Source organism: Tenrec ecaudatus, chromosome 4, assembly GCF_050624435.1.
Source record: "Tenrec ecaudatus isolate mTenEca1 chromosome 4, mTenEca1.hap1, whole genome shotgun sequence".
NCBI classification, from domain to species: domain Eukaryota; kingdom Metazoa; phylum Chordata; class Mammalia; order Afrosoricida; family Tenrecidae; genus Tenrec; species Tenrec ecaudatus.
The window spans coordinates 44,859,827-44,876,386 of NC_134533.1; the positions used below are offsets into that span (position 1 = coordinate 44,859,827).

General features: G+C 39.0%; 1 protein-coding gene across 1 annotated transcript in view; it reads left to right on the forward strand.

Moving 5' to 3' along the window:
- Nucleotides 1-16,560, forward strand: part of SLC5A12 (solute carrier family 5 member 12) — a 49,144-nt gene that overhangs the window by 24,926 nt on the left and 7,658 nt on the right. Inside the window, exons 10-13 of the mRNA XM_075547691.1 lie at nucleotides 3,767-3,879; nucleotides 5,320-5,387; nucleotides 10,428-10,514; nucleotides 13,931-14,097. Of these exons, the coding sequence (XP_075403806.1) occupies nucleotides 3,767-3,879; nucleotides 5,320-5,387; nucleotides 10,428-10,514; nucleotides 13,931-14,097 (435 nt within the window). The remainder of the gene's footprint in view (nucleotides 1-3,766; nucleotides 3,880-5,319; nucleotides 5,388-10,427; nucleotides 10,515-13,930; nucleotides 14,098-16,560) is intronic.

Sequence of the window (16,560 nt, forward strand, 5' to 3'; positions counted from 1 at the left end):
ATACCATTCTAATATATTTGGCGGCTATTAAATAGTATAATCATTGGGCCACTGGCATTATATGCATGGCAGAAGTGAAGTGAAGCCCTGGCTCGATTTTCCTTATAAAGTAAAAATGATTTTTGTAGGCAATATTTTTACTACTGATTGTAAATGCTACCTTTATCATATACTAGTTTTTTTTCCTGTATATTCTGGATGTTTTTCAGGCCTCTTTCTGATCTAGTTGTTTATAACTAAATTAAAACAATGTAATTTAAAAGCTTTTAAAATGGTAAATATTCATTGCTTTCATAAAATTGTCCTAGTTATCAATCCCTTGCTTTGTTTTCTCACTTCATACATTAGCATTTGATTGCACTCAAATAATACCTGCAAATAATTTTGAGTTTTCATCTTTTTCAATGATAGGTACACTGCTAAATTAACTTTTGCTGTAGTTGTGCCTTCAAAACAGTGATAACTAATTGAAGCAGAAATCATTATTTTGTGTTCTTTAAAAGAAATGGCTATTCGGTTTCACCATTAAACAATGACACTGACTTTTGAATTTGGAGAATATTATTTACAATAAATATTATTAAGTTAATATAATATAATTGTAAATAAATTTAACAATAAAAAGCAGTTATTCTATTTTTAGGACACATTATCAGGAAGGATATAATGTTTCCATAAATTAAATTTTGACACTTTTGAATCTATATGTATATATGCACACACAATTTTTTTTAACTTTTCATATATTAATGTGTTGTATTTTGAAGATCACAGCATCCTTGAATTCAAATAATGACCTTCACTTTCTTTGAGTATAATTTTAATTTATATGCAGTGAATTACCTTAGCTAGTGTTCTTTCTAAGATTTTGCGTCACTAACACCAAGTGATATTTTTCTGCAGTATGATATCAGGATGTCAAGAGGAAAGTGAACACCCGTGGGCAATACACAGTAGGGGTGACACTGGGCTTTATTTTGTCCCTCTATGAGAGCTGCATGATTTTTTTCCTTATTTATCTATGGCTGACTCTTCACGATAACTCTCAACAGAAAAATCCCTCCTAAGCAAACAGTTGACTCTTCTGATTCCAAGTCCAAAAATTCCTTAAAAAGGGTATTACTGGACAGCACATATTTTGAAGAGATCACTCCAGCCACAATCCTGAGCAGGATATGGGGCAAGGCTTTGAAGTTGAGTTTAGGGAAGGGGTGGGGAGGGGGAGATTTCCAGAATTTTGTAGCAGATTTAAATCTGAGGAATTGACATGGGCACACTAGACTGTGAAAACATCCCAGTAGAGATTTCAAAAATCAGATCCTTCTGAATCACAATCAGGTATCTCCTCCATCCCATAGATGAGTTCAAGAGTCAAGTCTAATGATTGAAGCATTCACATAATTCATTTTCACACATGGCTGTTCGGGGAACCGAGGTTTCTTTTATTGCCTGCTCTCCTCTTGCTTACTCGGTTTGGGACTGAAACTAGAAAGGCAACCTGTCAAGGAGTACCTCCTGCGGGTTGAGTCTTAGGACGAGGGCAGTAGTACTCAAATCTTACTGTCTAAATCCCCATAATGAGGACAAGAGACGTTTCTACTTATTAAATTTGTCATTTGGTGACGAGATGTACAAAATCTGATAGAGCTGCAACTCTTCCAACTGAAGTGACCTAAATTAAGTTTCAATTTTGGATTCATCCTGCACTACAGTAAAATTTTTTTAAGTTATTTTTTTCTATGCACTCTTTTTTAATTTAAAAATCACTTTATAGGGGCTATTGCAGCTCTTAGAACAATCCACACAACAATTGTATCAATCACATTTGTACATAGGTTGTCATCATCAGTTCCAAAACAATTTCTTTCTACTTGAGCCCTTGGTATCAGCTCATCTTTTCCCCTTCAGCCCCCACCCTCCCAGCCTTGTGAACCCTTAATTATGTATAAATTACTTTTATTTTCATAGTTTACACTGTCTGCTGTCTTATTCTTGTCTTCATATGAGTTCTAAAGGATACTAAAAACAATTAGTTAATAATAAACAATTCGTTATTATTAATGAAATACTTTTTAACAGCTAGTCATACTTTATTCATTAACTTGTTTATTTTTCAGAAACCTTTATTTGTAGATGGATGTGGCAGCACATGAGTTGAGTGTAGTCATGCTAGCTAAAATATTACTGGTCAGTACCAAACAGAACGGGATTTACTGTTATTTTGCAAAGAACACCCAGCACACTAGGTATTCTGTCACTGAGTTTTCAAGCTCCGAGAAGGCTCTCTGGAAAGCTGGAACGGAGCATCGCAGATTTGGTTCTTGTATTCTTCCAGTGTTAACTCTTGCCCATTAACTGCACTATAACCACATTTGTCTTCCTTCCGGCTGTCAAATCCAACACATTCCTTTCCCTATTGAGGTTTCTATAAATAATTTTCCGTTCTTCCCAAATCATCTTTTTTCATTAAGCATGGTTTCTGTCAGTACCTGGCACCTTCTTAGAGAAGGATCTCCTACGTTGACATCAGTTGACGTCTCTGTTGGCCTGTTCTTCTAGAAACTTCGTAATTGCTTGCAACAACTGTCACAAGCACGATACATTTCACAGTTAGCTATTAAAAGTCTGGCCTCCAGACACATAACAAACAAAAACATATCAGTTGAGAATGAGGGGAACTGGAGCAGAGATCCAAAGCCCATCTGTAGACAATGGAACAGTCTCCCCACAGAGGGTCCTCAGGGAAGGGATGAGGCAGTAAAACATCGATGCAGTAAAGCATCGAAAAAACACACTATATTCCTCTGGTTACTCTTGAGGCTCCCTCACCCCCACTGCATGCCCCCAATGCTGCTTCTCAATTCAGACTAGACCAGAACACGTACACAGGTACAGCTAAGAGATGGGAGCTCACAACACACAGAATCCAGAAATTGGAGTGGGAATAGTGATACCAGAAGGGTAGGGAGAAGAATGGGGGAGGAAAGGAGAAAGGGGGAACCGATTACAATGATTCACACATCGATTGACACACATTGACACATTGCTACACCCTTCTACGGGGTGGGGGGGGCACAGAAATCATGGGGGAAGGGAGACAGTGGTTGGTGTGACAGATGAAAATAATAACAATGTACCATCTATCAGGGGTTTATGAGGGTCGGGGTGGGGGCTGGAGAGGGAGGGGGAGGAAGAGGAGCTGATACCAAGGGCTCAATAGAAAGTAAATGTCTAGAAAAGAATGAAGGCGACATAGGTACAAACATGCCTGATTCAGTCGATGTATAGATTGTGATAAGAGTTGTACGAGTCCCCAACAAAATGATTTAAAAAAATCCTATGTATTTTTTATTCACCAGTATATGTCTATTACTTAGAATAAACACAAAGAAGAGTGAAAAATAAATTAATGGATGATTAATAAATAGCAAACTGTACTTACTCTTGGGATGGAATGTTCATGATTTTCTTCCTCATCCAATCTGAGCACATTCTTCAGTTCTTTCTGGACTTTAGTCTCTATTTCTAGCTGCCACTGTTGGCTAACTTCAGGGCTATTTGTGAAAGAATTGAAGGTATCAGGAAGATAGCCCTGACGTGTGGGTAAGCCAACAAGTCACGCAAGTGCCCTGGACTCCCAGAAGAGGCACCGATCTGCATCTGTTTTCCCAGTCCTGCCGGGAACTACTTGTCCTAGACGACAGAGAAGGCTGGTGGCCTCCCTTTATTTAACTTGGACTGTGTTCTTCATTGTCTTTCCTTCTAGCACGGTGGCTGCCAGCATCAATGCTTTAGCAACGGTGACCTTTGAGGATTTTGTCAAGAGCTGTTTCCCCCATCTCTCCGACAAACTGAGCACCTGGATCAGTAAAGGCTTATGTAGGTACAGTCAGTGGGATTTTTGTCCCATATCATGAAATGCTCATGCAAACATACTACAAATGCTACTCAGGACACACTTGTGGGCACACAGATACATGAAATAATCTAATATATAGATTCTCACACTTACAAAAATGAAAGGGGACCACCCAGGAAGAATGACCAGTTCACTCCCATGTTGTTGACTGTATTTTTGATACTATTTCATGTTCACACTACACTCTAAACAGATTACATAAACATCCCTTGACACTATGTGTAGATCCAGATTTGTCCATTCCTCTACCTGGGAAGACTTTCTGTTCACAATGATCAGTAACTTGGTCTAATGAAAGTCAAATTCCTTTAAATAAAACAAAAGGGGTTCCTTATCATATTTTCTGTCACCTTCTCCTAATAAATGATTGCTGCTTGCCTAATAATATAGTAGTATAGTGTTTATGATCACTGATACTTATATTAAATTCTAGTCTTAAGGAGCTTACTTTTTAAGTTTAAACAGATTATATATCAATTTTCTTCTTATAAGAAATGTAAGGTGAAAAATATGTGTAGCATTTGAATACACACACACACACACACACACACACACACACACACACACACACCAGAGGGAGAAAGTTTAAAGAATAGTGAGCAAATCTTTTTCTTCACTTCTGCCACTGTGTCTCTTTTTCATTTGCCTCTTCCTTTTTCATCTATAGTTTATAACATAGACGGAAAATTCATTCAACGTATAGGGTGTTTTTTATGTATACTAAAAGCGATGCATTTTTAAGATAATTTAAAAGAAGATGTCTTAAGAATGGGAAGAAGCACACACAGGTCCATTCCATGAGTTCTGAAGATGCTAGAGCTACAGTGTGAGGTGCTTCAGACCATGAGACTGACAGCCCTCTGTATCCTGCACCAGATATGTAAATGAATAAGTGATGATGCAATCCACTAAGAACCATAGCAGCGCCACAACCAGTGTGTTGAGGGGGAAAAAAGAAAACAGAAAAAAAAATCCAAAAGTGTAAAACTTATAAGGCAGCATGTATAGGTTTAATTTAGCCATTTTAAATATTGATGAGCTATCTGAATCTGAGCGAGGTTGGTATCTTCTGTGTCCATCTATTCGTTGCTGGTGAGGGGTAGAACTGGACGTTCCTTGGTCTCGATTGAGAGCGTTTCCAGAAATCATGTTGTTTCCATGAGATGGCTTTCTCCTTGAATGCTGGAGTGAAAAATCTGAGTCTAGCTTACAGCTATTTGACCATATCTGGGCAAGCACATCCCTGAGAGAGACCTGGTAAGACTCACGGGTGACTCATGCTGGCTGGGGATGACCGTTGGCAGAGAGCCATTCTTGCATTAGGGATTGGTCTGAGTGGGGCACTGGAGAAATCCCTCAGAGCAAGCCTAGGTGACAGTTACACATTTTGTTTCTTTCAGGTCTCTTGTTTGGTGCAATGTGTACCTCAATGGCTGTGGCTGCATCCCTCATGGGGGGCGTTGTGCAGGTAATAAAAGAGGAAAAAACACCCCAAACACTGTTTATGTCATAGCAGCTTTCCCCTACTCTCTTTCTAAAGCTTTGCTTCCTCCTCAAACTCCAAATGCTCTCTGACTCATTGCTATCAGGCCCGTTACCATTTAGTAGTAAACCTACAGGACAGAGTCGGACTGCCCCTTTAGGTTTCTGAAGATGTGCATCTTTATGAGAGCAGAAAACCTCGTCTTTCTTCCCGGGGAAGAGCTGGTGGTTTCCAGCTCCTGAGCTTGCTCTTAGGAGCTCAACACCCAACCCCTAAGGCATGTGATCATGTTCATGACTCTGCATGATTTCCAGTTACTGTCGTTGACCCTTGAGCAAGAGGGCCGATCCCAACACATGTAGATTTGTTTTTCTTTCCCGGTTGCCATTAGGGTACTCTTAAATGCTACTTGAAATGCCTGAGCTCACTGCTATGGTAACTGAAAACAAAACAAAAACTTGAATAGATTGGCCGATGGAGGTTAAACCCATGCTGTTCAATAGTCAACGGTGTCTCCATTTCAGGATCGGAGAAGGAAGACACAGGCAGTAGGTCACTGGTAGTCCTTTTGTCTACACAGGAGCAGATGTGGGGCTGGAAGACAGAGCATCATCCTCTTTATGCATCGATGAATTTTCCATTTTATCTCAGGAGCTTGAAAGCCTCTTTAATTTGGAAACATTTTGGCATTTAGCAGGATTAACAAGGGGGTGAGGTTTGTACTCAGTGACCTCAACTGCACATTTTTAGGTGTGTTTTCCCCTTTCCAGGGCCCATTAGTTCCTAGTTGCCTCTGTGCTCCCCTGCTTACCTCTCTATCTCCAGTCATCACTAACTCTGATGGATGTGTCCTCATGCCCCGTTTAAGGAGAATGTAAATCAAAAAGTTGTTTCTTTCAGAAATGTTTACACTTGAGCTTATTTACATATAAGATGCAGAAATCTCCAGGAAAGGCAAGGACTCCTCCAAAGCCAAGTGGACATACAATGCTTATACTGAGAAGGGAAATGTGAGTGATCTGCTGGCCACACTTGCTAGACTGGATACAACGGATACCATGAAGTTGACATAGTTCAGGGGATACTGATAAACATGAAATGAAAAGCTTGATGTTTTGCTTCATAAGAACAGTTTTTTTGTGTGTAGTGGCCACCTAGCTTTGATTGTGTAAAAATGCAGCTGCAATTGCCCTATTTGATTGCCCAAATAGTTTTGCTCTATTGAATGTAATGGGATTACTCTTGTATTCAGACTTCATTTACGGGAAGATTGAGTACCGCTGGTGTGAGGTCTGGAGTCAAGTTTTTCTTTTCATGTGCACAAAACCACTCCACGCTCACCTGGTGTGTTTGTGAGTCCTGTTGGATAGACAGGAAGGAAGCAGCTTTCAGTTCCTAAGAATCAGACTTTTCTAATATTTTAATTTTAAATGTTACAAACTGTCTAGGACAATGTAATCCGGGGAAATGCCCCAAACAAACAAATTAGAAAAAACAACTCCAAGGTCAGAGATGTCTGGAAAATAGTGCAAACTACATCCCTTTCTCAGCAATAAAATGTCCATCCACAGCACACATTAGCTTAGTGAATGCTCCAGGAGGCCCTGCGGTAAAGAAACCTGTGTGATTTTAAAAGTGTGAATTCAAAATTATGTGTAAGGGCTGGGGACCAAATAACAGCAACAAAATTCACCTGTCAACTTAGAAGAAGACCATTATATCCCATATGCTCCTTTCGTAATCAGAGCATGTAGGTCATATTATTAGTAGTATTAACAAAGAAATAAGAATACTAGCAATCATTTTCTGAATTAATCATATACTCCAAAGAGTACATGGTAATAGAATGAGTAAAATGTTGGACTGCTAAGGGAAGTGGTTCAAATCCAGCAGCCACTTTACAGCAGAAAGATAAAGGTTGCCTTTTCCTGTACAGATTTTTATCTGAGAGCCCTCTGGAGCAGTTTCACTCTGTCCTATGTGATCACCAACAGTCAGAATCCACTCAAAGACAGTAGACTTGCTTGCTTATTTTTTCATTTGTTTTTGTCATGTGCTCCTTTGTATTAAAGTACTCTTCTGAGATTTCTTGTGAATTCTTTGTTGAATACTCACAAAATCTTTAGCAATCAAGTATTATAATCCTCAAGTGACAAATGAGAACCTAATGCACAAAGAGTCAAAATATCTTGCCCAAGGCATAAGAAAATCCAGCTCAAAGAAGTGCTGCTGGGAATTGCCCTCTAATTCTGGGAAAAGCCTTGATGAGGTTTGGGCAGAGAGGAGAAGGTTCAGCTAGTTGAGTTTTAAGTCTTCCAATTAAGCATGCTAATGAAAATAAAGATCAATGATGCTACAGTGATTAAAGCCATTGACTTTAAACTGGCAGGTACATTTGAACATACAAGTTGCTCCATAGAAGAAAGATGTGGCAATCGGATTCCATAAATGTTTCAGTCTTAGAAATTCTATGATGCCATTCTATTCAATTTTTTGGTGTTACTATGACCCAAGGCATGGTGTTTTCCATCTCCTTATGCACATGTGAAAGTTAGACATTGAATATGGTAGACTGAAGAAAAATTGATGCATTTAAATTATGCTGTTGGTGATGAGTAATGAGTGCACCATGAGTTGTCAAAGAACAAACAGCTCTGCCTTGAAGAGGCATTGCCAGAATACGCCATGGACAGAGGATAGCAACGCTTCATCCCATGTACTTCGTACGCCTTATTAGGAAAGATGAGTCCCTGGAGAAGGAAGGCTTGGTCAGGTAGAGGGGCAGCAAAAAAGAGGAAGGCACTCAATGAGCTGGATTGACACAGTGGCTGCAACAATGGACTGAACCATCAAAACAATTGATGCAGGATCAGGTGGTGTCTCCTCTGCTGTATAAAGGATCCCTTTGATTCCGAGGCGACTCTATAGTATCTATAGATCTCTACCAACAATAACATCAATTGGAACTGACTTAATGGAAATGGGTTTGGGTAGAATGACAATAAAAATGGTTAAAAGTAAGATTTTTTACACCGAGAAGATTAAATTCCTGTTTTTATTTTTCTATTATGGGAAAGAATTTCCACTGAAATATCCATACTTATTAGTGACTTTGTAGGTAATTGCCAATTTCTTCACAGAGTGACATAAACAGTGATGTTTACTTATTGACTTGCCTATATAATAGTGAGCAAAATTAGCTTCCAAATTCAACAACTAGAGATCCTATGAATTAGAACTATCAATCAGCAGAAGAAATGCCAAGAACATGAAATTAAATATTGATTTTGGGGAAAGGGATGCCTTTTATCTCATCTATTTTCATCTTGGCAAATATTTATCTGCAGCATTAATTGATTCTTCTGTATCTTAACCTTGAAAAACAGCCATAATAACTTAATTGTAGCTCATAAAAGATACTATACTGTGACTGGAGAGGACTTGAAGCTTTTTGGCTTGTTCTCTTTTTTTTAAATCAAAGAATAAAACGACCCTCTGAAGTAGAATAAATGTGAGTAAATAACAAGAGTGCCACCAAACTTTAGTGCAACGTGTCACGTCCATGATTAGATCCCACACAGTCTATTAACTTTGGATTATTGCAAGAACCTTGTCTTGAAATAAAAGAGACCGTCGCGATGGTTTGTTCTTTTGACATTCCCTGCCCCATCCCCAGTCCAAAAGAAGAAAGTGAGAGAAAGATGAACTGCTCTTTAGGAACAACATCACGGGTTTTAGAGCCAGAAATGGATTTAAATCCCAGCTCTGTCGCTTTCTAGTTAGAAGTAGATTTGTAGTAGGTTTTTAGTAGGCTATGATTCTATTATCCATCAAATGGAATTAAAACTATCAAATAGGAAAAATTTAGGATTAAGTTGGATAATTTTCTAGATTGTCTAGATAAAACCCAAACTCATTGCTTGCAGTCAATTCTGAATTATAGTGAGCCTATAAGGGAGAGTAGAATTGCCTTACAGGGGCCAAAAGTTTCTTTAAGAAGCAGACTCCACTCCTTCCATGGAACACTGGGTAGGTTAAGCCGGTGTTTAACAACTACATGACCAGGTCAGTGTACCTAGATAGTTTATCTTAACTAACAGACACATAGATGGTGTCTGACATACAGAACGAACACAATATTTTTCCATATCACATGCCATGTAAGTAATTCACACTTTCACATAACCTATATGGCTCACATATGAACCTCACATAACATGGGGTTGATGTCCAAAAAAAAGAAAAAGAAGGTCACATTGTTTGCATAAAAGTGTGTTTCTCCTCATTATAAGATCTTTGTTGTATCACACTCTCATCTATTTAATCTCAAAGAAGCTCTCAAAGTCCTGAATTCATGAACTGAGATACGGCTACATTATAGAGTAGCTGTGTGCTTGGGTGATAAATGTGCTGCGTGTGTACTTACACACATGCTCACTTTATATAAGTGCATGTGCACTTTCAAGGCTCTTGGGTGAAACTGTCATAAAACTAGACAATGACAGTGAATTGGTAAAGGAAAGCCCTTTCCTATTGGTTGGATACAGGAATTTAGAGAGTGACAGCCATGGAAATGCATTTGTTAAATTCTCTCATTCTCAAAAGTCTAGAAGATAGGGAGGAATAAATTGGAATATGGATTATTCAATGGTCTCCTTTCAATGTCTCAGCTTAAAACTTCAATATCCTGGAAGCATTCTGGAGGGAGGACAAGCAATTATTATTATTATCAAAATAATAGAATTGTTCAAATTAAACTAGAACAGATGGTCAACTGTGTAGGACATGAAACTAAATTTCGGATCTATTTCTTTAGCATAATTCTAGATGCTTATTGACAGGATAGAAAATAGAAATAAATCAGAGTTCCAGCTGAGGGCAAACTACTTCTACTCAGGATCCCAGAAGGAAGAAATTCTGCTAGAAAACATATAATTAATGAGAACCACAATTTTTTTCCAGGTTAAGAGAGGTGGGGATGCAGTGGTTCCAGATGGAGCTCATCGGGTCTGTTTTGTCCCACAGGCTGCCCTTAGCATCCATGGCATGTGTGGAGGACCAATGCTTGGCTTGTTCACTCTGGGCATCATATTCCCTTTTGTGAACTGGAAGGTAAGAACCCCATGGCATTGCTCACAATACCCAGCCCAAACTGGGCCCTCACTATGTTCTCTCTTCTGTTTCTCCTCTCACCTCTCCTTGGAACGGTCATCTGTCTTTTCCAGGGAAAGAATGGTGGCTTATTTTCATAGTATGTACCTAACTTCTTAATAAGTTAAATAGATAACTTCATAGTATATATCCAACTTCTTAGTTGATACCTAACTTCATTGGCACCTTTGAGAAACTGAAAGCAAAGCAGAGTCGATGTAATCACAAGCTACTGTATATAGTGTGGTACAAGGGCAGAATCTTAAGGTTTAAGTTAAAAGTTTTAAGTTAAGGACCCACTAAGTATAGTTTACAATAATTAGTGAATTCAGAAATAGTTTAATTAAAGAATACTTTTTAATACTTAAACAAAGATAAATTATATCTAAATTTTTCAATAGTTACCTAAAACTACGTTTAACAAATAATTAGCCAGGGACATTCTGGCACTTGGATGTCTGTTTTGCTGGACTGATGGGTTGATAATAAATTCTCAAGTAAATTGTGGTGAATGTGTACTAAGTGTGCATCAAAGCAGTATTTCATCAGAAAAATAACATTTTAAAATATTTTTTAAAGTTCTCACGATTAATTCTGGGAAAAGCGTCATTTGACTTACTTGCATGTAGGAAAACAGGACTGTCCCTGTCGTGAGTGACATCATAGGAAACCTTAGGAGGTCTCTTTGGCTGCCACTCTAACTGGATTTTTTTCTGGGTCAATTGTGTAGATCTTGGAAAAGAGAAGTGAACCTTTTCCATTTGCATAATTTTCTCTGCAGCCCTGTTTGGAGGGGTGGTGCCTAAACCAACTTTCCTGACATCAATAATGAAAAAGAAAACTTGGTCTTTGAAAGTAATTTGAGGAAAAGCAATTTCCTAGCCACAGATAAACTATAAGCAGGTTACCTAATATCTTAAAGCCTTATCAACATTAATTTGTTAGTTTTTTCATTGTTGATGGTCCCATTTAGTCAGAAAATGTGTTCTAAATAGATGTAAGTGATGTTATAAATTCGTGGGCCACTTTGTCATTGGCCATGGCTGATGGTATTGATCACAGCTCTCTTGTGCATAGAATGTGGACACGACCTTCACTCCTTCTTAACGTGGTCTTTGTATTGTGCTGGGAGGACTAGAGAAACATGTCCATAGACATTCATGTATGTACGAGAAAGAGCTTTCTATCAGAAGTCATTATTCATTGAGAAAACATCTCAGCTCAGTGCAACTCAAGTCTGTAAGTCTGATACTAGTCCTAAGTCCTTCAGCCTCACACTGCCACAAGCAATGAAGCAGAATGCAAGAATATCACAAGCTGGTGGTCCAAAGTCCCATGGAACCAATGGCAGGTTTCAGAGTGGCCCACCAGCAGCAAAGTGAAAGCAGGGAGAGATTCCCAGACCCTCATTATGAGAAGCCCATGGCCACAAGGAGGCCCCATCAGGCTGTGCCCTGATTGTCAGCTTGGATACCACCCCTACACTTGTATACATCTTCAATTGACATGAAATTATGTAATGGCCATAATCTTTCAGGCCAGACCAAAACCGAACACTGTGAATTGATGCTGTCTCATAGCAACCCCATAGAACAGAGTAAACCTGCCCCTTGTGATTTTCTGACACTGGAACTGTTTATGGGAGTAGAAAGCCTTGGCTTTCTCCCACAGAGTTGCTGGTAGTTTCGAACTTCAGAACTTGTGGATCTCAGCTCAACATATAACCACTATGCCAACAGGCTCTGCAGTTACTGTAAATTAGTCCGAGTTGGACCTGAGGCTGAAATACATTTACTCTATGGGTAGCCAGGTGTCAGTCAATTATACAGCCTTTGGATGAAATTTAGCCCACGTCCTGTTTTATATTGGCCTGCAAGTTAAAAAACAGTAACAACAACAGAAAAAAAAGAAACGTTTTCCATTTTAGATGATTGTAAAAAGCACACACGAATATTTCATAAAGCATGAAAATTCTTTGAAATGAAAACATCGGTGTCCATAAATCAAGTTTTATCAGTACACAGCAACTCTCAATTGGTTATATTCTGTGTATGGCCTGTTTTTAAGGAGCCCTGGTGGCATAGTAGTTATACATTGGGCTGCGATCTGCAAAGTCAGCAGTTCGAAACCACCAGCCACACCACAGGAAAAAGATGGGGCTTTCTACTCCATAAAGATTTACAGTATGTGACACAGATAGGGGCAGTTCTCTCCTGTCCTGTAGGGTCACTATGAGTCACCATGAACTGGAGGGCAGTGAGTTTGGTTTGGGTGTGACTGTTTTCACACTACAATTACAGTTTGGGGTTATTGTGGCAGAAAAGGAATGATCCACAAAGCTGAAAATACTTATTATCTGCCCTTCACAAAAGCAGTTTGCTGACTCTTGGCCTACTGTACATAATAACATGTCCACTCTAATATCATCCAGTGTCTTTATTTAAGAAACACATTACTAAGCCTGCATTGTGGGAACTGAAAAGAAGACAGTGCACATAAACAATTTCTAGCACATGGGACCAAGAATTTAGGATCTAAAGCCAGAATTCAAGGCATGCGTATTGAAACCACATAGCTTGCTTTCATTTTCTCACTATTGGGCAGCGTCTTCTGGATTTTGGGGTTAGGGACGTGTTATTAATTTATTGCTTATAGCTAGAGAAGTTGGCCCATTTGTGTGAGCATGCGCGTGCATGCTATCTTCTTCACAGAGAAGCCTCGGCCATCTATGCAATACTGAGCATCCGGCTTTCATTGCTCTGCAGGCCTTTTCTCTGCTAGAATATTCCGTTTCCTTTACAGGAGAAGTCACTCAACTCACTGGCGTTTAAAGCACCGTTTACCAATAAATACATCCCTTAAACAAAAAGGCTTGCATATCTATTTGTTGGATTTTAGAATCAAACAAAAACAAATCCCAGAACTTGGGAGCCTGGAGTCTCCGCCAGAATTTCTTGGGAAGAGAAATGGGAATAAGGATTTCTAAATCATACTGCCAGTGAAAAATAACCACATTTTCTCCATTATGTGAAGCTTCCCTGAACTTCAGAAATCTTCCATTGGGAACTGAGGTTTCAACAGATTTTGATGTGCCAAAAGAAAAAAGCCGATATTTCTTTTCTGCTAAAAAAAAAAAGGCAAAAAAACCAGAAATAGTAGGTTCACTCTAATATCATCCAGTGTTTTTATTTAAGAAACACGTTACTAAGGCTGTATTGTGGAAATTAGAAAGAAGAGAGTGTGCACAAACTATTTCTAGCACATGCCATCAAGAATTTGGGATCTCGAGCCAGAATCTCTGAAGCCCAGGATTCCCCATGTAATTATTTCCAAAGACTGCTTTGTCTAATCTCTGTGACTTGTTTTCCTTTCTCAAGGGTGCACTTGGAGGCCTAGTAACTGGAATTACCCTGTCATTTTGGGTGGCCATTGGAGGCTTCATCTACCCAGCAGCAGACTCAAAGACATGGCCCTTGCCTCTGTCAACAGATCAGTGTGCTCCATCAAATGTTACAGAACTGGTGTCTCAAGTGCTGACGAGTAGGTATGCTTATTTTAAAGATTCTGATAAGGCCGAGAGAGGGTCAGCAGCTTAGAGATCGATTTACAGGGAAAGCCTGTTGAGATCTATCTTGCTCTCTTATGTGAATCAGGGTGGGCAGAATCTAGCTCTGAAGGGTGTCAGTTGTGGGTTCAGCTTTCTTCTGGTGCTCATCGTATTCAGATGTGTAAGAGACAAAGATGAGCCTTCTACTCCTGTAAAGAGTTATAGTCTCAGAAACTTACTTGTGTGAATTGTGGGTAGAAGTTTATGTAAGACAGGAAAACCAGTGGAGCACTTGGAAACGAGTGAGTGCAAGGATCATGGTGTTATTAAACGGAAATGGGATCTGGGAAGAATAGCATTGAGGAACACAACTTAGCTCCAAAGTTCAGGAAAGTAAAATTACCCTATTTTTAAATGGACTTTTCTTTTTCCTTTTCCTTCTCTAATCCATTCTATTCATACCGCAATTGTTTTTATTTCCAGATGTATTATTTGATCTCTTGACTTGAAATGACCTTGATATATTTTTTAAAACAATTATCCTTCCATTAAGCCTTTCTATAATATTCACATATTGAGCCTAATATTTAAGAGGTACAGAATGACCTGTCCAGTGAGATGCAGAATTAATTGTCCACGAAGGCCAAGCTCACATTGTCTACAGCACCTGTGGACCTTCAGAAATTGTGTTAGTCGGGGTGTTAGTCTGGGTGGACTAGAGGAACCAACTTATAGACACTCATATGTATATAAGAAAGCTTTATATAAGCCTTAATATAAAGAGTAATTGTATATTAAGAAAACATCCTACCCGAGTCCAGATCAAGTCCATAAATCCAATATTAGCCTATATGTCTGATAGTAGTCTATAAATTCCTCTTCAGACTCACACAACACATGCAATGACACAGAATGCAGGAAGATCACAGGCCAGTGGATGGAAAGTCTTGCGGATCCAGTGGTGGAAAAAAAAATCTCAGTGCTGGCAGGGGGGTCTCCACGTGGCTCTTCCAGTTTCAGTGCCCTGGCTCCATCATAGTAGTTCTATGTGACTTGTCAACAGGAAGGTGTAGCTGAGACCGTGGGTCTGGCCTCCAGTGAGATATTTATCTCTATAGCACCTTCAAATGAGATCATCAAGCTGCGACCTGATTGACAGGCTGAACTCCACCCCTTCACTCTTAATAGTCTCAAGTTGACACCAGACTATGTAATTACCACAGACATATTTGACTATTCTTTTCTCTTCTATTCTGTTTTATTAGGAACTTTGGTGACCCATTGAGTTGCTAACTGCAAGGATAACAGTTTGAACCCACCAGTCACTCCTTCGGGGGAAGATGAGGTTTTCTGTTCCTATAAAGAATCACCCCACATCAGAAACCTAAAGGGATAGTTCTAGTCTTCCCTGCAGTGTTGCTATGAATCTTAGTTTGTTTTCTTGTTCTTTTAGTTTATGGTGACTTTTTCTGCTCTGCATTCCACTGTAGTCCGTTGGGTTCTACTCTGTTTTATTGTCAATCTTTATTCGGGTCTACCTTTTCAGTAGACAATAAGCTCTTGGAAGCCATGTGTCTGACTCACTTCATAAGGGAACACTGTTTGAGAGAAGCAATGAATCAGTTTTAAGTTTCTTCCGACTGCCTTTCCCTTCCTCAGAAATCAGGGTTCTTCCTTACTCCTGGATCACAGACCATCTTTGCAGGTAGAAAGGGAGTCATAAGATTTGGGATACCACTCGGAACTAAAATTTTTATTTTAACTCAGAGCAGAAATTCTTCAGTGTAGCAGATATAGCACACTTAGAAAAGCAACTCCTTAGAACAATTTCATTTGCATTACCACATAGTATTTAGCAAAAGAGGGCATTTTCAAATGGTACATAAGCCGTATTCTGAAGATCCCGAATTTAAAATGAAGAACAAAGCAACTGTATCGAGATGAAGTTGCTCATTGAAGAGGATATGATCATCTGAGTATTACCTTTTCATCACTTACCAATTGTAAATGGGAAGTTTTCCCTAAGAAATAAAATTATAAGCAAATTGCCCTTGGGTCCTTTTTGTTAAAAACCAGGAGTGTCTATAGGAAGCTAGTGACATTTCAACAAAGTATCACTTCACTGAGAAAGGAGATGAAAATCTATCTACATATACTCAGCTGAGATCTGTGTCTAGATTTTTTTCTGTGTCTAGACTTTATTGGAATCATTCGCCCACAATTCAAAACTTCCCTGGGACTGAGAATTAACTCTTGTTTCCTTCTCTTAAAGAAACGGCAAGACAACCACCACTTGTTGCTGGTTTTTTAGCTCCTGAACTCTTTGGCAATGTTTGTGTAAAACCCATTATGATGGAAGTAGATGTATCACAGCATAGAACAGTGAAGAAGTCACATTGTTTGCTATCGTATAACACCCATGATCTTGTCTTCCTTTACTTCTGCATGTCATTTAGAACA